This window comes from Fundulus heteroclitus, unplaced genomic scaffold (assembly GCF_011125445.2).
Source record: "Fundulus heteroclitus isolate FHET01 unplaced genomic scaffold, MU-UCD_Fhet_4.1 scaffold_394, whole genome shotgun sequence".
NCBI lineage: Eukaryota > Metazoa > Chordata > Actinopteri > Cyprinodontiformes > Fundulidae > Fundulus > Fundulus heteroclitus.
Genome location: NW_023396808.1, coordinates 17,781 through 45,244, shown reverse-complemented (window position 1 = coordinate 45,244; position 27,464 = coordinate 17,781). Strand labels below are relative to the sequence as shown.

Sequence of the window (27,464 nt, the reverse complement as noted above, 5' to 3'; positions counted from 1 at the left end):
CTCCATTATGATGATAAAAGCTAGCTTGGCAGCCAAAATGTGCCAAAAACTGCATAGTGTGGGGAATATTCCTTCTCGTGCCCAGGGGGGTAGCGATAATCACGATACCTACAAAGAAAAGCATATAAATAAAAGTTTTGAACTTTATGCTGATTAACATTAATGCTTTGGTTTGAAATTCCAAAAAAAAAAAAAAAAAAAATATTAGCAGAGTACCACATAGTTTGACATTGACTCCTCTTTGAAACTTTCAAAAAATATTCCCAAACCAGTTACACACACAACATATGACTTTTAAACAAGCCACGCTGCATTCAGATGAATTAACAAATTAATAAACCCCTCCACAACTAAATTCAATTTGATAATGTTGCCTTCTCACAGCATGATACTTCCACCCCCATGTTTCATAGTGGGGATAACATAGGACTTTATTAATTCCCCAAAGGGGGGCATTAAATTGCCACAGCAGCAGACAGAGAATGTGTTCAGGGGGATGTGCAATATGTTTTTTTTGTTTTTTTAGACAAACATAGTGCTGTCTATTCAGACCAACTTAATAAATTAGATTATTATTAATAAATTCATTAATTTCAGTAACTGAACTCACTAAGTGAAACATATAGAGATTAATATAATGAGTTTCCGCTCACAGCTAGAATATCACACCAGAGCAATAAAAAAAAAAGTGTTTTAATAACTGATCTTGATGATGCTGTTTGTTCACTAATGATCTCTAACAAACCTTTACGTGCTTTTCAAAGTAGCTGTATTCACACTAACATTAAATCAGTCATGGGGTGGAGGGTATTTAGGGGTAGCAGAGTAAAGGGAGCTGAATATGAACATATGCCGCACTTTTCTGATTCTTTTTTGTAAAAAAAAAATGTTGAAAGCTGTGTATCGTTCTACTTATACTTGTCTCACATAGAATAGCACATTAATCACATAATAAACGATTATAATAAATACTCTAGAAAGGGACATTCTCCTCAATGAATACTCTGAGACTGTTGAACTTTAACTTATATAAAAACCAAAATAATTTATGACACATAATGCCTTTGTCAGAATCTTTGTTTCCCTCATACCTGCAGGTCGTGATGGAGCTGTTGAACCACACGGGGTTCTCTTCGTCATCAGGCATGCTGCGATATGGGATCTCTGAGATGTTGAACACGGACAGGCTGTTGTTAATGTAGCCTTTCATGTTCATCTCTCCCCTCGGCTGGTAAGCGTACATGTACACCAGCCGGGGCATCATGTCAGAGGTGAAGGCCACGATGAACGCCTACGAAGCAGGAAAATAACTTGCTTTAGTTGGTTCAGTAAGAATCCACCCAAAGGGTCTGGCAGCCTGTTTAACCGAGCGCTCACATTTGTGACAACAGACAGTACGGCCATGCCGTTGAGAATTTCCTCCCAGGCCCCGATGCTGTGGGCCTTGGCTGCCACGGGACGCCTGAACTGCGTGGTGAGCTTCCAGGCGTCCACTCGGATTTCAATGATGTTGTTTGAAAAGGGCTAAGAGCGGCGCCAGCGGGAAGGAAGCCACGAAGAGCGTGATGAAACCAAACTGGATCACTGTGAGACAGAGAAGACAGATGCTGGTGAGAGACAGAACAATGAAACAGCGCCATCTGGTGGATTCTTGTCTAATAACACTTCTATATTAATCTATCTTGCTAAAAGCGACACCTTTTTAAACAAAGGTTAAAATGAGAGACCCCGACTGTACATCCGTGCATGTTGGATTGATTCCTACCCATTTCCAGGTATTCATAGAAGAGGCCCAGCTGACCAAAGCTCTGCAGGTCATGATCCTGCTCCCAGCGACTGTATAGACTCTCTGGATGGTTCTGTGCCTTCCTGCTGCTCCACCAGTTCATCACCCATCTAAAAGGACATAAGAGGGCAGAGGAAAGCTGTCAGGAAACCTTTCGCAGAAGTCGACTCATACTAAGAACAATTGCGCATACAAAGATGCTGCCAGTTTACATCATGGGGTTTAGCTCTGATGTGCTGGGTCCAGAGTAGAGGTCGACTGATATGTGTATTGGTATCGATAAAGCTGAAATCAATACCTATATCAAAATGTAACGGCAGCTATTTGCTAATATTCAATGCTGACTCTAGGACCTTGATTTGCAAATTAAATAGAAACTTTGGACCATTGAGCAACAGTCCTTTTTTTTTTTTACTTAGCCCAGTTAAGATGCTTATAGCCCATTTTAAGGATTTGTCTGTGTGTAGAGGCTCATGATGCGCTGACTCCTCTCAAGGAGGCTGCAGGTTGCAGCCTCCTTGAGAGGAGTAAGCGTCCTTGTTATTGGTGCCCCTTTTGCTACCACACTTTTTCTTTCACTCCATTTTTTTTATTAATGTGCTTGGCTGATTCTAATTGGTTACCTATATATATATATATATATATATATATATATATATATATATATATATATATATATATATATATATATATATATATATATAGTTCTGTTTGTGCTACAGAAAGTGAAATATATCAAACTTTAATCACATTGTTAATACATTTCTGAGTTAATTTTATTGCAGATTTCTGACTTTGCAATGTAAAAGAATATCCTAGTTTAATATAGCAAATTTACACCTTTAATCATGGGAAATTATATGTTTTTTTCTCAGATATATCCAACTTTTCACCATCAAAGAATATACAAGTTTTATCTTGCAAATATATGAAATTAATCCCCAAAATGTTGGAGTTCCTTTGTGGAAATGTACTCCTCCGTGGCCAACAATGTATTTTCTTTAATCTACGAGGGAACTGGTGTGACTAGTTATTTATTCAGAGAAAAGTCATAATTTTACCAAAACAAAGTCGTAATACATCACCAGAATAAAGACACACAGTCATTGCACAGTTTCAGAGTTATGATACTAATAATAATTTGATGTGGATATCCTAAAAATGTTTAGTATTTCCTTATTTTTGAAACCTATACCAAAGTATACCTTAACCAGATGCTCAACATTCCTCATTTTAACAAAGGGGAACTACTGTAGTTTTAGTAAGAAGTGTAATAAAATTACCACTTTATTCTCCTAATTACCCCTAGCTTCCCAGCCCCACCCCATAATCTCCCAAAAAAAAAGCTGTCGCCCATCTCTGGCACTGGGTTTTTGGGAGTCGTCGCCTGTAAAGTGTGGGAACCCCTGAGATAGTGTTGGCCTTGTAATGACATTTAAAGCACATTGCATTTACTCAACACGCATAGCTACAGCAAATCGTTTCTGTACTCACGGCAGTAGAGCTTCCTGAATGTTGCCCCACACCTGTTTCCCAGTCATCACTATTACCAGCTGTGTTGTTAACTCAATCAGACAGCCGCCGGGGTCACACTGCAAACACGCACAGAGTGAGAAAGACAGAAGATGGGAGACGAACAGGCTCGCCCGACGGTAAATCACCAGAGCTAATCCAGTGCAGTGTAATGTAAACATTACCTCTTCGTTCCTCAGGCTGCTCCCGAACATGTAAGCATATTTCCCAGGATAGCCCACAAACTTGCCCTTAAAGAAAGCCACGTAGAAGCAGGAGGAGTAGTAGTTGACAAACTGGAAGAGGAACATCTTCATGGTCAGCTTGTTCTCATACTCAAGGTGGGTCTTTGGGATTTCTGTAAATGACAAGACAATGTAGGGTTTTAAAGGGGTTGTCATACCATGAACTATGGATGAGTTATAAAGCTCCGACCCTCACCCATGTCAGTAATCCAAACAGCCACTTTCTCATACATGAGGTTGAGGATCATGATGATGACAAAGTTGATGCAAGAGGCGGTGACGGAGGTGGCCAGCTGGGGTGTGATGTAGGGGCCGACCACCTCCAGGTGATTGGTGGGGCTGTCTTTCATGAAGCTAGCGAAGGCCGCGTACACCGCCAGGCGGTACGCTATGACCCCGATGATGCAGGCAATGATCAATGAGATCTTCAGGACAGAGAACACAGCGACAACATGAAAGACGACACTAAACAGAGAGACGCAGCGCAAAAAAACCATCAAAATGCATCACAGAAGTGCACAGTGCAAGGAGGCCGGTTAGTTTTGACCAACAACGCGGACGTTAGGAAGGAGAGGCATGCCATATAGTGGACTCCGCCTTTATTGTGAGCTCACTGCACAGAAAAAAAAAAATCTCATTTGTGTTGTTTCTAAGGGGCCAGTGTGTGCTCAGGGCTGATTGAGCTGAAAAATCAGCTGAAGTCAATCATCATTCAATTTCCTTGTGCATCTCTAGGCATTGTGCATCTATATTTTTCTCCCTGCCCTGTCCTGGCAAATCCGGTGTAGGTACCAGATCGACTCGGGGGGCCTGCGCCTTCTGATGACGTCACTCTACATGATTGGTTTAACGTTTGCTCAATTGCGCAAAACATTGTGATTGGTCTGGACAACTTACTAAAGTAATTATAGCGGGGTGTACGTTTTATTCGAGAGCGGGATTGCGGTTTAAAAACGGACAATTTTTACGAAGAAATGGTCCCTGCGCCTCCCGATGACGTCACATTATGGCAACGCTACTCAAACAAACTACATTAAGCCCGCGGTCTGCATTTGTAACAAATCAATTTAATTTAGTTAATTTAGCGGTTTCTTTTTTCTCAAAAGCTTCAGGCTGAAAGATGAACATAGAAAAAAATTTGAAATCTTAGCAATTCAAAATAATCAACCCACTTTAATTGATAAAAATGAGGTAAAATATTTAGCTATAATGATTAACAAGGACCGCACTGGAAATGACAGAACAAATATTCAAGCCATTTTACAAAAAAAAAAAATCAACTAATATTTGACAGCTGGCTCAATTTTTGGAAGAATATTGTTAACAAAAACGGGAGGGATAGCCAGATGAATTTATCCGGCATATATCTTAAATATACCAAATACTACAATAAAACATTAATAAAATACATCACAATATCATCTGGAATGATAAAAAACATGTGATCAGAAAGAACGACGTAGTAATATCAGTAGAAAAAGTAGAAAAAGGAGGAATAAACGTTATTGATTTTAAAGTAATGAATGCCGTGATTAAATTAAAATGGCTGCAGACTTTTATTAAAAATTAAAAGTTTATGGTTTAGTTTCCCTTCACAACTTTAAAAAAAAAAATTGGAGGAAGGAAATTTCTCTTAAGATGTAACTTTGATCCGGCAAAATTACCGATTAAATTGTCAGACTACCATAGAAGCATTCCAAAAATATGTTAAAAGTTTTCATGTCTCGATTAAGTTACTGGAAAATAACCGTAAATTAACAAAATAAAATTGATTTTAGAGACCGCGGGCATAATGTAGTTTGTTTGAGTGGATTTGCCATATGATGACGTCATCGGGAAGCGCCTGAGTCGATCTGGTACCTACACCGGGCATACAGCACGAAGAAGCTGGTCGCCTTCTTTTGTCAGGGCAGCTTTACAAAAAAAGGGGATTCTGGGATATTTCCCTTGTTGCCTAATTAACTTTATTTCCAAAGAAAGACTGCATCATCAAAGTCAATATGAATAGGAAATACAGTACAACAGATCCCATTTAGTCTATTTGTCTTGTCATACAAGTTTAGATACATGTGGGAATAAGGGTAAGAACATTTAGACGAGTATGCTTAAAACTATTCAGTTTAATCTGTCACAACTGTAAAAACGCCATCAAATTGTTCTGTTTCATTTAGACTGTTTACCGAGCATTACCATCGGTTTCACAAATTATATTTTAACGCTTCCTTTTAGTTTTAAGCATAAATGTCCTGGTGAAACAGCATGAAGGGTACGACAGCTGAGACAGACGAGAGAGAGAAAAAAAGATGGTAGACGGATGGACTTTAAATCTGATCAGAAGATAATATGCTCACCCACAACAGGACGGTAGCTCCAGACAGACATGAGCGTGCACACTTGCTTGTTACGGGTAAGTAAGGCTCCATTTCCTAAATCAGAAGCAAGCAAAGCATTGGGGTCAGTCTTTTTTTTTTTTTGTTATATTCTGAAAAGAAAGCTCTTTCGGGCCAAGTTCCTTCAACTGTCTCTGGGTTCACGTGTGAGACAGAATCTTGTTCTTCAATCAGAACCTTTTTTTTTGCCCTGTTTATCTTTACTTCTGTGGTTTCTTTATGAGGATATGTGTTCAAGAAACTCACCAGGTAACAGACGGACACTAATAATGGCAGAAAGGAAACTCAACCCTTGGAGCCTTTCCAGAAATAATTGTCAAATCCCGGCACATCTACCACCACAAGACCACTTCCTCGCCAACCAGGTGGTCCAACCCAGCGTGCCACCCTTACCCAAAAGATCACAGCGGCCCAGCACAGAAAAAACTTCCCTGCTAGATACGCAGCAGTTCTGTCAATGACCCCCTCATGTTCCTGAAGATGCAGTGATGAAAGATCAAAGCAGTCTTTTTTATCTCGTTCATACTTTACACAGGAGGTTCATACACAGTTTTATGTAAAAACTCAATCTTTTCCGATGGATGGATGGATTAAATACAACAAACTTCAAACAAAGACATTCAAATCAAGCTCCAGATGTTTCCAGGCTGCGTAGGATCCCTGTAAATTGTTTTATCTCAAAGCACGAATCTGCGCAACTACAGCAGCTAACGTGATCAGGTCAAATGAGTCATTGATTCTCATGGAGGATAAACTTATCCACCGGTGCCTTTGTGACCAGTGAACATGGTAGATCAGAACTTCATTAGTGCACAAACACCTTGGTGATGGGGTTCTGCTTGCTCTTTGTACACTTGGCTTCATACTCTGGCCGAAGCTGCAGCTGCTGCTGCTCCTCCTCAAAGTCAACCAGGTCCCACTCGTACTCTAGACGGGCCTGCCGCCTCTTCCAGAACTCCAGGAACAGCGTCACTGCGGGGGCACACCACCCATCACACCACATGCATTAGGTCAATGTAGGGAATAATTTCTTATTTTCTACAACTGTGTCACGATTTATGACTCTCAGCCTTTAAGCTTCGACCAAACGAAGCGAAAGCAAAACTACAAGAAGCTGGGCCTTTATTTTCTTTGACTGGTAAACAGCAAGTAACTAGACAATCCACTAGGTGGTGCACCGTGGTTGAAAGTAGAAAATGTTGAGCTCAGATTTGTTTACATACCCCAAATTCCCATGAAAATGGCAAAAAACACTGTGGCCACATTGTCAAACAGGTGCGATTGCTGCAAGAAAAGCAGATTTATGATATTGTCAATAAATGACAGACTGATTTATTCACTGATTAGCCATAAGTATTCTTTAAATGCCATATATTGTGGGTAGAAGATGAGTCACTGTGGGCCAATATTACTCACCCACGAGGAGTTGCATGTTGTGTTGAGCTTCCAGAAACCACATTTCTTGTCACAAAGGGGACACATGACAATTTTGCCTCCAATTTCCTCGCTGCAGATCTCCTTGCTGTTTAGGAAAACATAAGAAACCATCTAAATCATTCCAGTGGCCTCCGAAAGACCAGGAAGTCTCTGCGGGACTCACCTCCACTGGTTTTCGTCGAAGGTGAGGAACCCGTACAGGAAACAGATCGTTCCAACGACCGCAGCAAACAACAGCATTTCAGTGTAGAAACCAAGCCAGGCGAAATAAATGCCAATCTTCTCTCCATAATATTTCCTTTTTAAAGAAAGCAAAAAGAGCAGCAGTCATGCTTTTTGTTACTCAAACCTGCTCGGTACGTTGACCGACGGGCAGCGGCGCTCGCTGTAGTTGCTTTACCTGATACGGTTAATAGGCTGCTCCTTGAAAAAGCAGAGGAACTGTGCCCAGTGGCTGTAGAGATCGTGTCTTTCGCTTTCACAGTTGTCATATTTGGATTTTATCCAGTATCTGGACTGCAGGCATCAATAAGACAGTTTTATTTCACCAAAGTCACTGCTGAATGTGTTGCAGCGTCAAGAAAAGACGTTATTGGCTTGAAGACTGAGCTCAAATTCCAACGATGGTTACATGCTTTTTTTTTTTAAATGTGACACTTAAGGCAAACTAGAAGAAGCTCACATCATGAAGAGGGAAGGCAGCGGTGTAGGAGCCGTTGTTCAATAACCTCTTAATTCCCTTCTTGTCTCCACAGTCTTCGTTGACATACAAGCAGCGGGCCAGGATATAGTAAACCTGGAGGGATGGGAGAAATAAAATAAAAAAACACGACTAGTTATTCCTCAAACATGACTTGCTACAAATAAGTTTAAAAAAAGTTGCTGCACTGGAGCTGATAAGAGTTTTAAATATTCAAGGATTTTTAGACTGAAGGTCACAAGCAGGATAAGGCAGCAGGCTATGCTTACGATCCTGTTGCGAGTGGAGGGAGGGAAGAACGTGTCTTGGTTTTCGATAAGGAAGAAGTCCGATTTGCTCTTGCTGAATGGAGCAGTGAAAAAATCCGGCTCGGGATGCATGATGTGCTTAGGCAGACGGAAAGGCGTGGAGAGCCAGTTCATGGGCATTTCCCGATCGTCTGGCATGTCGCTGACTTTGAACGGAACCTTGATCTTCAGCACGTCTGCGTAGGTGGCCAGGACCTCCCACGGAGCGTGAATCTTCACAAAGTACGTCTTGCCGTCCTCAGACTCCTGACGATGAGAACACAAAGAGTGTAGGTTACAACAGGTACGCACCTATTAGCAGCTCTGTAAAACGTTCAGAAATACCTAAAATAAATTCAGCCATTTTTTAATTTCATTATATTAAATCCACCCAGTAGTTTGCACTTTTATTCTAAGGGAAATAAAAATAAACCCCAAAGAACGAACACACACAAATCTAAATTAAATCAACAAAGAAAATAATTAGTTCCAAACTTGGTCCAAAAACTTATTTAAAAACCAAACATCATCAACAAAAACTAACACTGTTTTTTATATTATACAATACAACTTCATTTATAAAGCACTTTAAAAACAACACCACTGACCAAAGTGCTGTACACTTGTACCATCACACACCGTGTTTTACAGGTGATGCTCTGGACCACGAGCGCCTCCGTGCCATCCTCCATGCTTTAGTCTTGCCGTCCTTCTGATAGAGATTGATCTTGCTATCTTGTCCAAAGAATGCTTTCAAGAACGCTTCTGACTTTTTTTTTTTTTTTAGATATTTTTCTTTCTTTTTTAGCAAAGTCCAATCTACTCTTTCCTTTTTTAGGCCTTTGAGTGGCTTGAATGTTGCACTGAACCCTCTATATTTACTTTCATGCACTCTTCTCTTTATGGGAGACACCTACCCCCTGGAGCGTGTTATTCACTTGGTTGGCTGTTTTGAAGAGGTTTCTCTTCACCATGGAAATGACTCCATGAAATGAGTCACCACTGTTGCCTGAAATCCAAGTTGTTTTGCATAGCTGAGTTCACCAGTGCTTTCTAAACTCCAGGCCGTGCTTAATTGATAATGACATAATAGAGGAATTCCCCACACCTGCCCATGAAACAGCCTTTAAGTTAGTTTTTCAATTGCTTTTGGTTCCTTTAAAAAGAAGGTGACACATGTTAACGAGCTAAAGTTCCTAAACCTTTCATCCAACCTTTATGCGGACACAATCAAATGAGAGCTGAGAGGCTGCATATTATGCCCATGTCCACTATATAACTAGAATTGCTACTTGCCATACTCATCTCCAAGAATCAAAGAGTATATTGGAAAAAACAATGTCATTCGCTCTGTTAAGTATGGTGAAGGGTCTGTTATGATGTGGGCTTCCTTAAACAACTGGGAGAGAAACACACTTGGATTCTCAACCTTTTTTTTTTTTTATTCCAGAAGATCTTAGATCACATTTTTTTAAATCTTAGATCTGTCTTAGCCTGTCCGCACTAAGGGCCTCTTACCGACTTATCTTCTGTTTCCAGCTCCAGGCCGGCTTTTTCAAGGTTGGCTTCATAAATTCTCCTTCTCTCCTTCAGCAGATGTAAAACACAAAAAAGAACCCGAATGTTATGAAAACAATTCAAATTGATTTTATTTATATAGCGCCAATTTACAACACGTCATCTCAAGGCACATTACAAAGTCAAATTCTATCAAATCATGCAGACTGGTCAGAAAGTTTTCTCTCTAAGGAAAACCCAGAAGATTGCATCGAGTCTTGACAAGCAGCATTCACTCCTCCTGAAAGAGCGTAGAGCCACAGTGGACAGTCATCTGCATTGTTGATGGCTTTACAGCAATCCCTCATACTGAGCAAGCATGAAGCAACAGTGGAGAGGAAAACTCCCCTTTAACAGGGAGGAAAACCTCCAGCAGAACCAGGCTCAGTGTGAACGATCATCTGCCTCGACCGAATGGTGGGTTAGAGAAGACAGAGCAGAGACACAAAAGCACAGGTAACAACTCAAATCTGAAATAAAATGGTGATAAGTTATGATAGAGGTGAGGGTGGGGTAGGGTTGGGGGGGGGGCAAAAATGGTCAGTCAGACTAAAACTAGGTACTTTCGATTTAAATTCTGCTCGACGGCTCACATTCATTTAACCTAAGATTATATGAATGTGAAATATTCACAGCACATTGTTCCCCATGTGAAAGTACATAAATAGCTACAGAGTCAGAGGATACTGTAGAAAGTAGGAAAAGAATCAAAATGTTTTATGAACAAGTGTGAATAAACAACAACCTTTCGTTCAGTAGAGTTAAAAGTAAGAGTCATGGCAGCAGAAAGGGGCTGTGAAAATATATTAAATCTGTAGTATTATTAAAACCACTATCTCCTTTTGGTTTTAGTAGAAAACATGAGCCTAATAAAGAAATAAAACCTTCTTGTTAGGGAGGAGATTTAGTGCCATGTTATACAACCCTTCTGGCCAATCCACAGGAAGTGGCCTCCTGTTGGCCCTTTCCTCGCTTCCTTCTCCGGAAAAAATGATCCAGTTCCTGTCAGGGCCAACAGTTACACTGTTGACTCACTGACTGAGCGTGTGGGCAACGTGTGAGCTGGTGACACACTGCTGTGAAGACTAACAACTCCCTATGAAACAGACTACTGCACAGTTTGGGAACCATGTGGCCAAAATAAAAAATAAAAAAATGGCTATAAAAACACTCCAAAATGATCTCGCAGCTACCACAACAAGATGACAGATACAAGCAGAGAATCAAAGCTCATCTAGCGTCATCGCTGCTGTGATATTTAGGGTAGGATGCTGGTGCCCAACTTAGAGCAGGGGTCACCAACCTAGTGCCTGTTGGCACCAGGTACCCCCCCCCCCCCCGCCCCAAGTACCACATGTGGCACCCTTTGGCCTCTTTAAAAAAATACCCTGTGAGCTGCATCTAAAATAGAATTTCATTCTATTATGTTTCCTTTTTATCACACATGCATTTATATAGATTTAAACATGACAAAAGCATGAAAAATGTTGATTTTAATGTAACGTTCAGGTGAGCCCTAACTCTTCTAGTTCCAAGGTCAGTACAGGTAGCCCTTCGTATGACAGTCCCAATGAAGTAGCCTTTCAAAAAGGCTGGTGACTCCTGACATAGAGGATATCCTGCATCAAAAGGTTCTTCCAAGGCCAGGAAATGACATCAGCTTTTATTGTTTGTGAAAGGTTTTAGCCTTCAAGGGATCTAGTTCTCTCTGCCAAGTGAAGTTAAAACAAGACAAAATAAGCAAACAGCAAAACGCAGATAACTTGCCTGTGGAGTCATTTTTAACGCAGTTCTCACCTGTTTTTTGTCGCAGTCTTTATCGTCAACGTACGAGAGGACGAAATCTATTCTCCGCACTCCATCCCGGAAGAACACGGAGTCTTTGCTGAGCTTCTGCTTATCAACCTACAACGAGACAACACAGAAAAGCACACATTTAAAGCGCATAAACAGTCCCAACAAATCTTTGGATGAATTCGCCACAGAAGATAGGACAATCAAAACGTGCGTCCGGCTAAATCTTGAGTACAATTTCACTCCAAACACAAACGGCATGCCAACAGAGTGCATCTGGGATGGCCGCTCTGCTCCAATAGTTTTTTTGCAGTAATTTATAACAAAACATGCTATTAAGGAAATCTCTACAAACAACAGCCAAGAAGAAAACAAGTAAAGTTTTATCTGGTGGTTAACATCTCCTGAATCACAAAACTCCATCAGTTCATGCTTTTCTTTCTAAATCCTGGATTTAATATTGACTAAAATGAGTAGTTTTCAACATTGTGCATGAGCCAATGCTAGCCCTGGGAAGCTAATAGGCCGGGAGAAAAAAAAAACTTTGATTAAACGGGAATGCTGTAGGAGAGGACAGGTCTTGCTGTCTGTGCTGTTTCAGCTGTCCAGAAAGCTAAAAATAGTTCCACACGTTGTTTCTTCCTCAGCCCCGCTGCTGCAGCTACCTACACGAGTGCATACAGAACACAGAACCCATCTGGCACAACCACAACCACAGCATCCCACTCAGTCCTGGCTTTCTGTGCTATAATCGTGATGAGATGTTGTTCAATCTGACGGCCTGATTAGGAAAGGAAAGAAGGAAGGAAGGAAAATGTACTTTACCTCCATGGCCTTCTCGCTTTAAGCTTGTAATGCATCAGTGAAAAAAAAAAAAAGACCATAACAGGATGCCTGCCTCACAACGAGAACCTGACTCTCCCCCAGGGAAAAAGAGTCTGGCCCTGAAAGCACGCTCTACCTCCGCCTTTACTGCGCTGATCTTGGACAACCCCTTCACTTGCACGGTCATCCAGCAAAGATGGAGCGAAGAGGAAAGGTGGGGCAGGGAGAGATGTCGTAGTGCAGCCGCCAGCTAGCTAATTTAATAAGAGCTCTGCGTCAGGAATGGGATGAGTGGAGGGGTGGGGGGGTACATAGCACTGGATTACAAAACGGATGGATGCTTTTTCCTTTAGTTTTTGATATGCTATTGCACACTTTTACTATTCTATTGTTGCTTATGGTTTTCTAGACCTATGCAGTGCCTTGACTTCATAATATACAGCTAAGAAAATGCACACACACCCTTTTTTTCACTGTCTGACATATAAATAAAATAAACTATTCCTGTTTAGGTCAGTTAGTTATGTCGTGACAGAATAAAAATAGCTTTTTTTTTTTACTTTGCTCAAATGTAAAAGGTTCATGTCTTTAGTATTTGTTTTGCCTGTTTGTCTTTGAAACATTATGGCTCGGGTCAAATTAAATTATGTTTTGAAAGGCTGCTTCAGGATTTTAACATAATGTGCTTTCTTCAAGCGGCCTTTTGTGATGTTCACCAGCCCCTCCAACAACAAAACATCCTGACACCCCCACTTCAAAAGTTAGGATGGTGTTTTTGTGATGGGGGGAAAAAATTATTGTAATTGTTTATCACTGTATCAAACAATTGAAAACATTCTCATGATACTATTTCAAAATAAAAGTCTTGTTTCTAGGACAGGCAAAAAACTAGACTAGTTTCAATACAAACTTAAATTATAATAGATGATAAAGCCTTAAGAACGAGATTTGTATTTATATTCAGAAATTGTTATTAACTAACCACATAATTCCTGTAAGATTTGCATGACTTTATGGATTAACAAGGGCACTTTCTTAGCTAGCCATATTTTGATTAAAACCAGGAAATAATGTAAATCAAGTTCCAAGTACTCAGCTCACACTTGTACAAATGCTTAAATTTTGGGAACCTCACGTACTACCTGTTAGGCCACATGTACTGCCGTGTCCTATTGAATTTTAAAGCCTACCTTTATCTTTGCTATTAACATTTTCTGTTTTTGGGTTAATTATTGAAATATGTCTCCAAAAACTTAAGACACATCTAGCATTTTATGTTACTTTTGAAGCAATGGCTTCTTCCTTGCTGAGTGGCCTTTCCATGTTGCTACGGGACTTATTTCAGTGTGGATAATAACACTCCCTTACCAGCCTCAGCCAGCAACTTCACAAGGTCTTTTCCTTTTGGTCTGGGGTCATTACACACATGTTGCACATAACATGTTCACCTCTGGGACAGGGAACATGTCTGCTACCTGTATGATGGCTGAGCATACAGGTAGCAGACATGGAACGGATAAAGGTGTCTCTGTCAGACATCAGGAAACCCAAGGAATCAAACTTGTGGAGGTCCAGAATTTTCTTCCTATCTTGACTGATTTCTTGTGATATTCCCTTGATGTCACGCAACAAACCTGTGTGTTTAAGCCGAGCCTTAAAATAAATCCAGATGTATGCCTCCAATTAACCCAGATGTTGTGAATTAACCCATCACAAGCTTACAAAGCTATGACATCTTTGTCATTTCTTTGCCATATTGTTTACATTGTAGTGCATGTAAACAAAGGACTAAAAAATGTAATCTCTAGTTTTTTTCTGCAATATATCAAATCTATTTTTTTGTAATTGTAACTGATCTATAAACAATTTCCTGACTCAATGAAATTGAACAATTACAATTGATTGAGTCAGGAAAAATGTTTGTGCTTTTTCTACAGGGTACAGGCAAAGTTATGAGGCTGAAGGAACACAATTGATGTCTTTCTGCAGTTTTGTTCTCGTGATAAAAAATACCCTCTCTTGTTTGGTCACGTCTGGGATTTCCTACAAATGCTGTTATGTAATTTTTAATTCTCCTTCTTAAGGAAGCTAAACTGCACAGTTTGATGAGTAATCATAAATACCTGATAGCTTGTGCAAAATATTTTTGTCACAATGACACGAACCATCATATCAAAGGCATTCAGGGGTTACGATAAAGAGTGCAATTAAAAAGGAAAACACTGCACAGAGAATGACTGGATTACTACTTTAAGTGACCTTTCTCACCCTCCTCAACAACACTGTGTCTAGTGTGGATCACTTTCAGTTCCTTTCCAGGAAACTACCCTTTCCATGGTTCTCACACATGACACTGTTTGGAGGAAAGCCCAGAAGAGACAGCACTTCCAACAGCAACTCAAGAAGTACAATCTTCTAGGAGCTGCTGGTCGCCTAATATACTGCCATTATTTAAGATGTCCTTTGTTCGTCCATTACTGTGTGGTTTGACTCATCCACAAAAGAGGACAGGTCTGCAGAGAGGATTATCAGGGCTGACTTTCTCTTCATCCAGTAATGGTAGTTTTAGGTCTCAGGAATAGGGCCAGCTAACGTCTCTACAGACCCCACATATCCTGCACACAATCTGTTTAGATTTTTACCTTCAGGTTGGCACTAGAGAGCGCTATTTGAAATTAAAACAACAACCCAGAAACAGATTCTTCCTCCAGCATGTCAATCTGATGAGCACAGAGTCAGAGTGCCCTTATCAATACCATATCTATTTGCACTAATTCAACCATGTCTTTTGTAAACACATTTTATTATTTATTTATATATATATATATATATATATATATATATATATATATATATATATATATATATATATATATATATATATATATATATATATATATATATATATATATAATATATTTTTTTTTTTTTTTTATTTTATTTTATGTACATTTATATTTAAATGTCTTAACTGAGAGCAAAGTGGAACCGAAGTCAGATTCCTTTTCGTGTGCACAAAAGTTAGTGAATAAGAGCGGCATTCTTATTCACAAGTCAACTCTCTTCATTTCTAGGGCTGCAGTACCTCTAAATTCTTTTCTTCCTGCTGCTCCCCTTGTTGCAAATACAGAGTCAAAATATAGACTGGCACAAGATTCTCCTGTATGATTCAGTAAACAATATCACTACTTGACCGTATAGTATACCAATGCAAAGAGTTAAAATTAGATATCACAGCATGACTCAAAGCGGATAAAAAAAAGCAACTTAGGCTTGCACTACATTCAGCCATTTTGTTAGCATTGAATCTCTCTCTCTCTCTCTACTCTCCTCTCTCTCTCTCTCTCTTCTCTCTCTCTCTCTCTCTCCTCTCTCTCATCTCTCTCTCTCTCTGCTCTCTCGCTCTCTCTCTCCTATCTCTCTCTCTCGCTCTCTCTCTCTCTCTCTCTCTCGTCTCTCTCTCTCTCTCTTCTATCTTCTAGTCTCTCTCTCTCTCCCTCTCCTCTCTCCTCTCTCTCTCTCTCTCGCTCTCATCTTTAAAAGCCTCAGTTATACTGAAAATAGCTCACTTTGAGTCTTCATTTGGTTGCAGCCTCTTCGTACTGAACAGTTGGTGCAACATGGACACATTTAGAACATTGTATTATAAAATGGTTACAAATCTGGGCAGATAAAGCTGAAAAGAAATGTCCTACTTTGGTAACTAGCTGATTACATAGTGGACCTATATTGAGTTTATTATTGTCATTTTGATGCATATATGTAGACATATTGAGTCATCAGCTACGAGATGTATCAGTCATTTTCCAGAAAACTTGCTTATATTATATCTATATTCATACATTTATATTAATAAATATTTATAAGTTTATGTTTAAAATGTCTGTACTTTGAGAGAAAAACTGGGAAGTATAACAAGCCAATATTAGATGGTTTAAATGCCAGGTTGGTGTTTTCTGTGACCAAATGGCATGAATTTCTCTTTCTTAGAAACAAGCCATCTTATCAGCAGTGTGCAGGAAACGGATGGGGAAGAGAGGGTGCCGCGAGACTCTAGGCTCTCTCCAGCCGCTCACTCTCTCTGGCATCTCACTAAAAAGCAGAGCTAGCATGGCAGAAAATCTATGCAGCTTTGAAACCTTAGTTATACCTTGAGATTGACAAGCAGCCCATTTCTGGAGGACACCCAAGGTCTCACCCTTTGCAGCGCTTTCTAATTTCAAATTACATATACGTTACAACCACACGTCTTTACCTCCTTGACCATAACCGTGGCTGCAGGGTGGGGGCTTTCTTTAACGGGAAAACTGCTTTTAGAAACTCTCTAATTTACTGCAATTACACATGAGCCATATGGGATCAGAACATCTGCTGGGAGCCACTACTGCCCAGTGAAACTCCACCACATTTCTATACATTTCCTTAAAAAACCTGAACTACTGGATGCTTTAAAGTGTATATAGCTTTTACACTCTAAAACATATTATATCAGTGAAATAAAATACCCATTTCTAATTAACAATAACAAGGAACTGTCTTCAGCAATGACCTGAATGTAAATAAAAGTGTCTGATACGTGAGTAAATGCGGCTATGCAAGGTGTTTCGCTGTATGTATTCCTAAAATGGGGTCTGAACTTTAAACAGGACCTTTTCCTACATGCTGGATCACAAATTAGAAAAGAAAAGATGACAAGCTACAGATGCCCATTTAAAACAGTGCAGAGATTACAAGCTTGGCCAAACAGTTGCCTTTAGCGGAGAGGAGCAAATCTAGAGAAGCCTTTAAGTTAAAAAAAGACACTGTTCATTAAGATGCGTACAGACTTTTTAAAGAAAACCACATTTGGGGCTATTTAAAATAAGCTCACAGAGCAGTATATGTTTAACTACATCTTCCTCCTGTCATGAGCATAGGGCAGGGCCTGAATTATACCTTGTACAAACGTACATACACACACACACACACACACGCACGATCATCTGCTCATTTAGCTACAACACTGTGCCTCTTAATCGTGCTTTATCACTGCAGAGCTGTTGCTATCTCCGCAGTGAAGCAGGAACTTATCGCAGGTGAAAAAAACAACAGGTCAGAAGCTATTTTCCATTCTCACTGAGTCGATGGTACAAACAGTGCATGTTTCCATTGAGCTCTTAAAAAACAAACATGCTTGCTACAAGCCAGACTCTGCTCTCTACCGAGAAAAAATGTATTGACTTTCCTTAATGGCCGAGCAAGACAATTTCCTTCACTGGATCAATCAAATATCTTTCTATCTAGCTGTATGTTATGCCTGTTGTGGAACCCAACACTGAGCAGACACTCTGGCAGGCACACAGGCAGACATATGCAGAGAGCTTCATTGCATCACAAGCCTGTTTTACCGTGCCGTACCCTGGAACGATACTTCAGGAATATCGCTCGTTTTCTCCAAAACTGTGGAGGAACCGAGCAGACAGTGAGAGATGGAGTCACAACATGGGGGGGAAAAAAACTTTTAAAAATCCACCTCAAACCACTACAGCTACAGAAACAACATTTACAGCGATGGTTAATGGTAAAATAAAGAAATAAAAGAAACACACCGCAACTGCAAAACATTTAATTAGCCTACAGATTAAAAAAAAACACTTCATAAAACACAGGCAGGTCGTGGTCAGTTAAGTTGAGAGTTGACCAGAATAGATGCACAAACACACACGGACACAACAGCTTGCGTTTGCACGGCTGCCCAGCGTCTTACCCCAGTCAAAGCATTGATTTGCTCTAAGCTTGGAAACCTGACCTGCAGACTGTCACTGCAGTCAGACGGAGCTAGGGAGGCCAGGCTGTTGTTGAGAGACTCACACATCTCTACACACACATCAGGCTTTAAATGAGACTGTCATACCATGTGAAAGAGGGAGAACAAAGGTGGATTAGAGCTGGTTCTGGTATTAGAAATAGCTACAGTAAGCTAGCCATACTGTCACAGAGAAATTTCAGACGCACCAACTGCCTTGCAACAGAATCTTTTACCCCTTGGACCGTTTTGCAACCACAAACTTGGTCTGTTTTATTGGGATTTTGTGTGACAGATAAACAAAAAACACCAATTCTGAAGTGAAAGCAAAACAAGACTGCCGAGAAACAACTTTTGAATATTTAAAATTTAATCCTAGTCTCGTCTGACCAGAGTGACTTCTTCCTGGTATTTCCTGCGCTGCCCACAATGACTGTGGCTCACTGTAAAAAAGACTTCATACTGATTTCTTTGAACCACAGCTTTTTTTGTTTACCACTTTCTCAGAAATGCCATATTTGCATGGCGCAGCACAAATCGCTGTCCTTTCAACAGATTCTCCCACCCGACCTGTCCATTGTAACTCTGCCTCTCCTGCAGAGTTCTGATTAATGCTGTTCTGTGCCATCCTCTTTCCATTTTTACACGTACTGAACAGAGCTCTATGAGATATTGAAATATTGGGATGTTGTCTTTATAACCTGGCTCTGCTTTTAACATCTCTAAAACTTTATCCCTGACCTGTTTGCTACGTTCCTTGTTCTTTATGATACCGTTTGTTCACTGATATTCTTCAACTACCATCTGTGGCCTTCACAGAACAGTCAGATTTATACTGGAGTTAAACACACACTAAGGTGACGTCATATAGGGTGTCTTTATAAGCAGAGATGGGTTGAGTAGCCAAAAATGATACTCAAGTAAGAGTAGCACTACTTCAACGTATTTCTACTCAAGTAAAAGTAAAGCCAAGAAATCACTCGAGTAAGAGTAAAAAACTATTCGGTAAGAAGGCTACTCAAGTACTGATAAACTAATCATAACAGCTGACAATTTAATATTTAAAAATTATGTAATCGGACAGACAAAAACATAAGATGATGTGCGAATTCTGGTATTTTAAAGACAAACATGAAAAATATACAAAGAATAACATAATTACAAAACAACAAATTCAAGCATAAGAAACCCTTCTAAATCATTGTTTTTCAACATTACACTTGAAAGCAATACTCACAGCAGTATGACAATATCTACTGTTTACTGTCTGTTCATTTGACCTCTAAATAGCTCAATGGGCTCAGCAGAAGGAAAATAACTTTAAAATAACAAAGTTTGTGTACAAATAAGAAGTCTCACTTTAAATTAAACTCTATGTTTTTGTCTCTCTGGTCCATTTTTGGTTAAAACAAGTATGTTCTTTATTCGACGAGTGAATCGCAGCAGGTGGAGTAACCGGACATTTTACTCAAGTAGGAGTAGCGATAATTGAGTAACAATATAACTCAAGTAAAAGTAAAAAGTACAGTGCAGTCAAAACTACTCCTACATTTTGTTCAAAAAGTTACTCAAGTAAATGTAACTGAGTAAATGTAATTAGTTACTACTCACCTCTGTTTTAAAGGCCATTGGTTGCACTGGATTTTAACAGTAAAGGGGGCTGCATTTATTTGCAAACAGCACCTTTAGAGGTTTTTGGGAATCAATTCACATTTATGCACTCCTCTGTGTGAGTCTGTCACATAAAAATCCTCTAAAACTATATTAACGTTTGTGGCTGCAACGTGACAAACTCTGAAAAGGTCCAGCGGGTACTAATTCTTTCGCTGAGGACTGTAAATATAAAAACTGTATCAGAGGTTTGTATAAAGTTCCCGTCAAACTCCATCCACTCTACACCATTAGCAAAAGTTTAAGATTATAAGTTGATGGTGGGGGAAAAAAAAAGATGTTTGATGACATGACATTATAACGCTCATTGGGGAGCTGTGGTGTTTACCTCTGACTGTCCCAGCTGGAGGGATGCTGCGCTGGATGAGGCATGCTGGTCATAGCCATTCACACTATCTGCAAGACAAAAAGCAAACCAACACAATATGAGACTGAGTTACCACAGTCAGCTAGAGACGGCAGGGTTTCAGCCCTGTGAACAGCTGCCCAAGTTAAAGGGGAGAGGACTGACAAGCAGTCAGCGTTGTGGTCTATATTTGTACAGCGTGTTGTGGCAGCGGTCTCTGGGGGGGGGCGCACGGGGAAGCTTAACTGGATCGCCCTGAAAGAATACGCACAGCCGTGCTGCAGTGATTCAGCGCCTACAGGAGTGACTTCAGGACACAAGAATGAGAAGTCTGGTGAAGCCCCATTTGCCGTGTTTAGATACAGCAGCAGCCCATGGGACGAACCTGGCTAATTACTCCAACCGCGTTCTCCTTTTAGCCTCCCCTCATTGGTTTCCAAATGACTGTCTGCCTGTGCAGGACCAATTCTGAGAAAGGATTTACATAAACAAATGGTGGGGCAGAGACAAGAGAAAGGCAAACATATCAGGAAAGAATAAAGCCAAAGGTTTCAGCCTCTGTGTTGTGCCAAAAGAAAAATTACAACATTGCAAATTATTGGTCTCTGAGGTTATATTTAGTCTTGACTCAAGATATAAAGTATGAATTTACAGTTAAAAATAGCATTTAAGCTATTGTCTACATGGTTAGCAACGCGTGCCCTTAGGAACACAACACAAGCCGCTTTAATCACGCGGCATAAAATGTTTAATCTTTCGATGTTTCTCTGCGGCTATGGAGACATATGGAAATCAGGCTATTGTAAGCATGGAGGTCTTTGTTACCAACACTGCTGTATGGAAGAGGACAAGTCATTAAAACATTTTCTACTTTGCATCAATGGAAAACATGTTTAAATGGGATTGTAAAGTATGGTTCTGTATAAAATCATTTAGGTCTGCACTAATAGAAGAACAAAATCCCCAGTGTGACACATATTGGCTTAAAAGCTAAGTGAATAAAGCATTTTATATTATATAGGCCTACTTTTGGGGTGATTAATGATAAAAAGTTACAAATTTAAAAAAAACGCAAAATTTCACATCATACATTTTGTCAGGTTTAAGATCCTTAAAATAAGATGCCATAGTAAGTGTCAGAAACCGCCCCGCCTCTTGCTGAGCTCTGAGTCAGCTGGTAATGCTCTTACCACAATATATTAAGGAAATTTTGTACAGTCGTCTAGTACACCAATCAGTTTGTGTTTTTAAACTCCAGTGAACTTTGGATAAGAACCAGGATGAACATCTGAAGCACCTCTACATCTGAACGGTCGTCCAAAAAATGTGGCTTTTGGAGTGGCCTAGTCAAAGCCTGTAATGAAATCCAGTTGAGAAGCTCGGGCAATACTTGCTCAAAAACCTTTCAACACGGCTAAATCAAAACAATTCTAGAAAGAAGAGAATGACCAAACTTCACCACAGCGATGTAAACAACTCATTCCCAGTTATCACAAACACTTAGCGACAAAAGTTGCAGCCAAAGGTGCGAAAAACCAATTAGGTTTAGGGAGGAATTTGACATAGGACCAGCTTTAACTTGATCAATGAAATCCTTTTTTATGGAAATGATATTTTGCGTTTAATCAGGTCATTGTCAAGTTTGTAGCAAGTGTGACAGCAAAGAAAGAAAAAAAATAATAAGCCTTTAGGATCGCAAATACTTTTTTCACAGCTCTGTATAATGTCCTGCACAACAGACGCTTTAAAAGTGCTGATGCAGCACTTTATCTATATTTTATCTATATTTTTGCAAACATTTGTGGATCAAAATAACAACTAAAGGTTACGGATGTAACTGCAAAGCCCAATCCACATTGTATTATTTAAGAAGGCAGCTTTTTTGTTTAAACCAAAAGCAATTAGATCCTTTTTTTTTCTTTAAATCTCTGTGTACATAAACACACACACACACACACACACACACACACACACACACACACACCAAGATAAGTGTGAAGCAGGGGCAATGGCGTACCGCGAGCGAGCTATTTTTAGAAACGTAACGTCACGATGACGTCACATCACGTGGTACGCAGTAGGACAAGTTTGCATAGTCCGCCGCTGTTTTGCTGTAAAAGAGACGTGCGTTACCCTTGGTTTTACTCGGTAAACGACTGCTTTTTCCAAATCTAAAACCATGGTTTTTAAACATTGTTGCTATGGAACGTGCAACAGCGACTCGAGGTACGTTGATCGGCCGCATATGAAGGATGTTTTCTTCAAGACTGCCAAGGAGAAATGTGTGCGCTTGGTACACCGGTGCGGTCGGCCTACATATGTAGCAAGCATTTTGTTGGAGGAAAGGGCACAACCGAAAAACATCCTGACCCAATTCCAGCGACATCAAGTCAAGGTAAGAGTATTTTGGTGGCCGACATGTTAATAAAGTAGCGCCTGCTACCATGACAGCATATAGGCTATCATGGTAGCAGGCGCTAACTTGATACCCTGCTACCAGGATAGCTTACTCAAAAACATTTCAAATAAGACAAACATTAAACATATACCGATCCCTGGACGGTGATTACAAACAAAAAAACGGCCGACGACGCCATGATCGCCGCGCAGGAAAAAAAAAAACAAAGCTTACCGTTTGATCAACTCCGCCCGCTTTCCGGTTTTTTTAAGCCCTCCACACTCAAGCCATCGTTTGAGCTGAAGGTTGGTGTGTTCTTCAACAGTTCGACCAGTAATCCGTGCGCCTGGAACATCGTCTTGGGAAAGTTTAACGGCTGCAAAGTCGGTCAAATCGCTGTTTCTGTTGCGCGTGTAATAGCTGGTTGCTACAGGCGTTCTCTACCTGTATGTCCTACCTAAGCGGCAAAAGGGGCGTTGCTCTTGATACGGTGACGTCACGTGCGCGGTACGCCATTGGACTTGGCTACTTAGGTGGTTATGATAGCATGAGACTCTCATACCAGCATTTGTCTACAGTCAGTACGAAGCAACTAGAGGACTTAATGAGTTGTCAGAAAGCCAAAAATGGCAGCAGAAGGAAAGTCAGTCCAAACATGGCACTTCTTCTTTGTAGCTTTAATGATCGATTTTAACAGCAACTACAGCGACACACAAAAAAATTGTTTTTAAACTCATGGGGGATGATAGGATTGTGCAAAAAGAAGGTGGTGTTGCGGGTGGATTCCACATTGCCTTTCATATGCATACCAGGAAATGTCACTGAGGCCTAATCTATCCACAATCAGGTGTTAAGCTGCCCCTCACAGCATTAACTATCATTTAAGACAGAGAGCACCACAGTGCCACACTTCTTCCTTAATGATAATGATAAGGGTGTTTTAGCAGACGTCATCCCCGCCTTGACTAGGACGCGTTCACAGCCAGAGCAGAACAACTCTCTCACAGCTGAGCATATTTTTCCACAGCCGGGTGCTTCACTGAACGCAATATCAGCCAGTGGGATATGCCAGCAGTCCTCCCCACTAGGAAGCCTCCACAGTTAAGGCTTTGTTCAGAAGTGAGCAGCTGATCACAGTGGAAATGCTTTCAATGCTGCTGCTGCTGCTGCTGCTTGTTTCTTTTTGTTGGCCAGAGAAAATCAGGAGAGTCACAATGGACTGAATCAAACTAATTACAGCAATCATTTAGCAGCTAAGCAGGAACAAAAAAAAAACAAAACAAACGCCTACTGTTTTCAAAAAGCAGCACAGACAAAAGCCACAAGCTTTGTAAGTTGCCAAAGGTAATCCCTGCATTTGTTTGCAAGAACATGTTCTGTAGTTTTGGTTCCAGATGCCCTCATACATCTGCTCTACAAGGACATCAGATAAATTTCTAGACACCTTGCTAATGTAAACACAAGAAATATAGCATATTATTCTGTATTATGCAGACTAAATACAGGATGATGGTATGTGTCAAAGTATTTTTCCTAAGAATCTGAGAGTTGAGATGTTATATATTAATGAACATCATATTTGTGATTTAATATGCTGGAGCTGGACATTCGATTCGCTATCACTGTTATCTCAAAAACATATCCACACAAGAAAGGTAAGAGGTGCATTACGCAAACTGTGCAGAAATCACTTGCACTTTTAAAATGTTCCTTGTACTGTGATGTGATGAAGCCTCCGCCGCGCTGCAGATCAAACTCCACTTAGTGGCTTGCAAATGCACTCGGACCCCTTGAACTTTTTTTTTACATGTGGTAATGTTACAACCACTAACTTTATTCTGTCTTTATTGAGCTTTTACGTGATAGACCGACACAAAAGGGTGCATAAATGTGAAGTAGGAGAACAATGATTAGAAAACAATACACTAACATTTGCATTGAACACCCATAAGTAAATGCAGTAACAGCTGTAAGCCTTTTGGCTTCTCTCTTCCAGCTTTACACACCTTTTGAGTTTGAAATATAGCATTTGGTCATTCCTCTTTGCTAAACGGCTAACAGTCCAAGATAGAGAACTTGCAACACTCAAGTATTTGCTACCTGTAACAGGTTTCCTTTCAGAAATAGAATAAAACAGTCTGCCGTCATAGGGAAATGAAACTGCTATTGCACATACCAGTGTTTAACCATGTTGAGTTTGTTTTAGTTTGGTTTCCTTGTCCTTGCTTTAGAAGAAAACATCCTCCTACAGCATGATGCTGTCACCATGGATGGATAGCATATCAGGGGGATGTGTACTGATTGACTGCAGCTCTAAAAGTTGTTCTAAATGCGTTGTCCAGTATTATGCACTAAACTTTGTGGCTTTAAGGTGAAAAAAACTGTGGACTAGTTCAAAGGGATCGACGTGCTCTCTGCACTCTGTACACCAGATTCCTTGTGATGCCGGTTGCTGGAGAGCTCTCAGAGTGACTCATCTTTCATTCAGCACTACACCTTTCTTTTAGCCATAAATGGTGAAAACGGGAATTTAAAAAAAAGCCTCCAGTTCGTTTCACCTCCACATTCAGCCGAGGACAGGGAGGGATTTGGGGTTTTGTTGCTGGTGTTTAAAGTGCCTGTCTGGGGGTGACTGAGTGTTTCCACTAGACAGGTCAGCTGCTGCAGCCTGGCTCCATGGAAATCACTCACTGCTGCCTCCATGGGAAGAAAGGAAAACCATGAGCTTGGCAGGGCGTTAGAGGGGGAGAAACAGGGAGGGGGAAGTGTTTCTGTTTTATTTTGTGAAAGCAATAAATACTAGAATAATTAAAAAGAACGGATTAAAACGTGATTTCTAATAAACACTTTTATGTTAGAAATAGGTAAACATAATAAGAATGGTAACTTTTGAATAGAAATAAGAAAAAACTACCAAAAGTGACGTTATGTTTAAAGTTTGTAAATCCGTTTATTTGATATTTATTTATTTTAAATAGTTTTCAGATATGGAGGACATCATATTGAGCCTTATTAGTTAAGCATTTAGAAATCTAAACAACCGACGCTTTTCGAGAAGTCCAGTAGGTCCATTTTCAATACAATTTTACAAGGATCCGCAGTTTCCAGAGTGAGGCCGGTTCTGGCTCTTCTAGCCACTTACCGCTGAGCGATTCACTCGGGCTCATCTCAATCAAACTGTCCCCTCCTCCTTTCCCCGTTATTCGGCGCATTTTGAGATTGTCCCCGGGGTTAAACAGTCCTGCTCCGGCCACTTTCGGTTCCACTGTCCCGAGCCGCTGCGTCCCTGGCGCGTCCCTTCTCCAGTAGCCTGGTAGCTGACTCGACAGGCTGCGGCTGCCCTCTCTCACCCACTGACCGCTCACTCACTGCCGCATCTCCCCTCCCCGGCCCTGCCCGGCCCGGCCCGGCCCACAGAGAGCTCCGCAAGAGGAGGCAAGGGGGGAGGGTCTCCAGCCCATAAGCCTATTAACACGCTGGCAGCACGTGGTAGCAAAGCCACTAAACAAAACCCACTTTCTTAAACATCAATAAGATTTAAATCATTATATATATATATATATTTTTTTTTAAAAGATGCAAATTTTAAAGGAATTTATTTTTTATTTTTTGCTTCATCCAAACAGCTTCAAAGGTTTTACTCTATCCACCTTGAAATGAATGAAATACAACCACGTGAGTATTTGGAGTTAAATCTCCCCATGAAAGCTGCCAGGAAGCTGTTATTACAGAAAATTTGGGTATTTCCAAACTACAGTGCCTTGCAAGCGCTTGTTTCCCCTGGACTTATTTTTACTCATTTTGTCCTTTTTTACAACAAGAAACCTCAATTTATCATTTGGGATTTTAGGTTATAGACCAACTGTACCCAATATGCGGCCCGTGGGCCATTTGCGGCCCTCTGAATGGCAATGTTTGCCCGGCAACAGCAACGCAGAAAACATTAAAACTGCTTAATGTGAACTGATTACCAACCCGACTGCAAACACATGTTGCTGACAGCTAGTAAAAAAAAAAAAAAAAAAAAAATTGAACATGACATCAGCTGCAAGTTAACTTTTTAAAAACTTTATCTGTAACAATAAAACATTATAAACAATCTCAGGACAGCGTTCAAGACAATAATAAAGTAGACACATAATGTTAATCTGCTTTCCCTTTCAGGGATTAGCACAGCAAGTCATCTGTCTCGATCTAACACAATCTTCAGCATCTTTCTCTCACACCAACGACTTTCATTTCCTCTTTAACGTCATCCATCAATCTCCTCTTTGGTCTTCCTCTAGGCCTCGTGTCTGGCAGTTCCAGCCTCAACATCCTTCTTCGTCAGCTCCTCAACAGCCACCAAAAGGCTGTGGAGGCCCGTTAATCATCCATTTATTTAAGGGTGGTGTATGGAGACTGGGTAACACAAAAAGCACGCAGGAGAGTGGGTCATGAGGAGCAGGGTTCACCACAGCTAAAGAGAAGGGACTCAGAGCCGATCCTTGATGCAATCCCATTTCTATCTTGAACTCCTCTGTCACTCCTACAGCACACTTCACCACTGTATCACAGTTCTCACACATTACCCTCTTTCTACTTTTCCATCAACATCCTCAAAGTAAACATCTGTGGTACTTTTTCTTGGCATTAAACCATACAGCTGCTCACAGATGCTTACCTCTGACGTCAGACTTCCACTACTCTTTCCTATAACTTTATTGTGTGACACATCAGCTTATTCTTCTA

The 27,464-nt window shown here is 40.4% G+C and overlaps 1 protein-coding gene across 1 annotated transcript; it reads right to left on the bottom strand.

The window, feature by feature from the left end:
- Positions 1 to 26,114, bottom strand: ano5a (anoctamin 5a; the record flags this gene model as incomplete). Its single annotated transcript, XM_036130925.1, is given in 22 exon segments — positions 1 to 108; positions 1,092 to 1,291; positions 1,378 to 1,515; positions 1,517 to 1,584; positions 1,766 to 1,896; positions 3,281 to 3,378; positions 3,484 to 3,656; positions 3,740 to 3,968; positions 6,327 to 6,407; positions 6,754 to 6,905; positions 7,157 to 7,217; positions 7,350 to 7,455; positions 7,534 to 7,668; positions 7,771 to 7,886; positions 8,053 to 8,166; positions 8,340 to 8,624; positions 9,876 to 9,944; positions 11,712 to 11,819; positions 17,931 to 17,972; positions 18,280 to 18,417; positions 20,318 to 20,385; positions 25,876 to 26,114. Coding segments are annotated over 22 exon segments (2,670 nt in total). The 5' UTR covers positions 25,946 to 26,114.
- Positions 26,115 to 27,464: the final 1,350 nt, after the last annotated feature.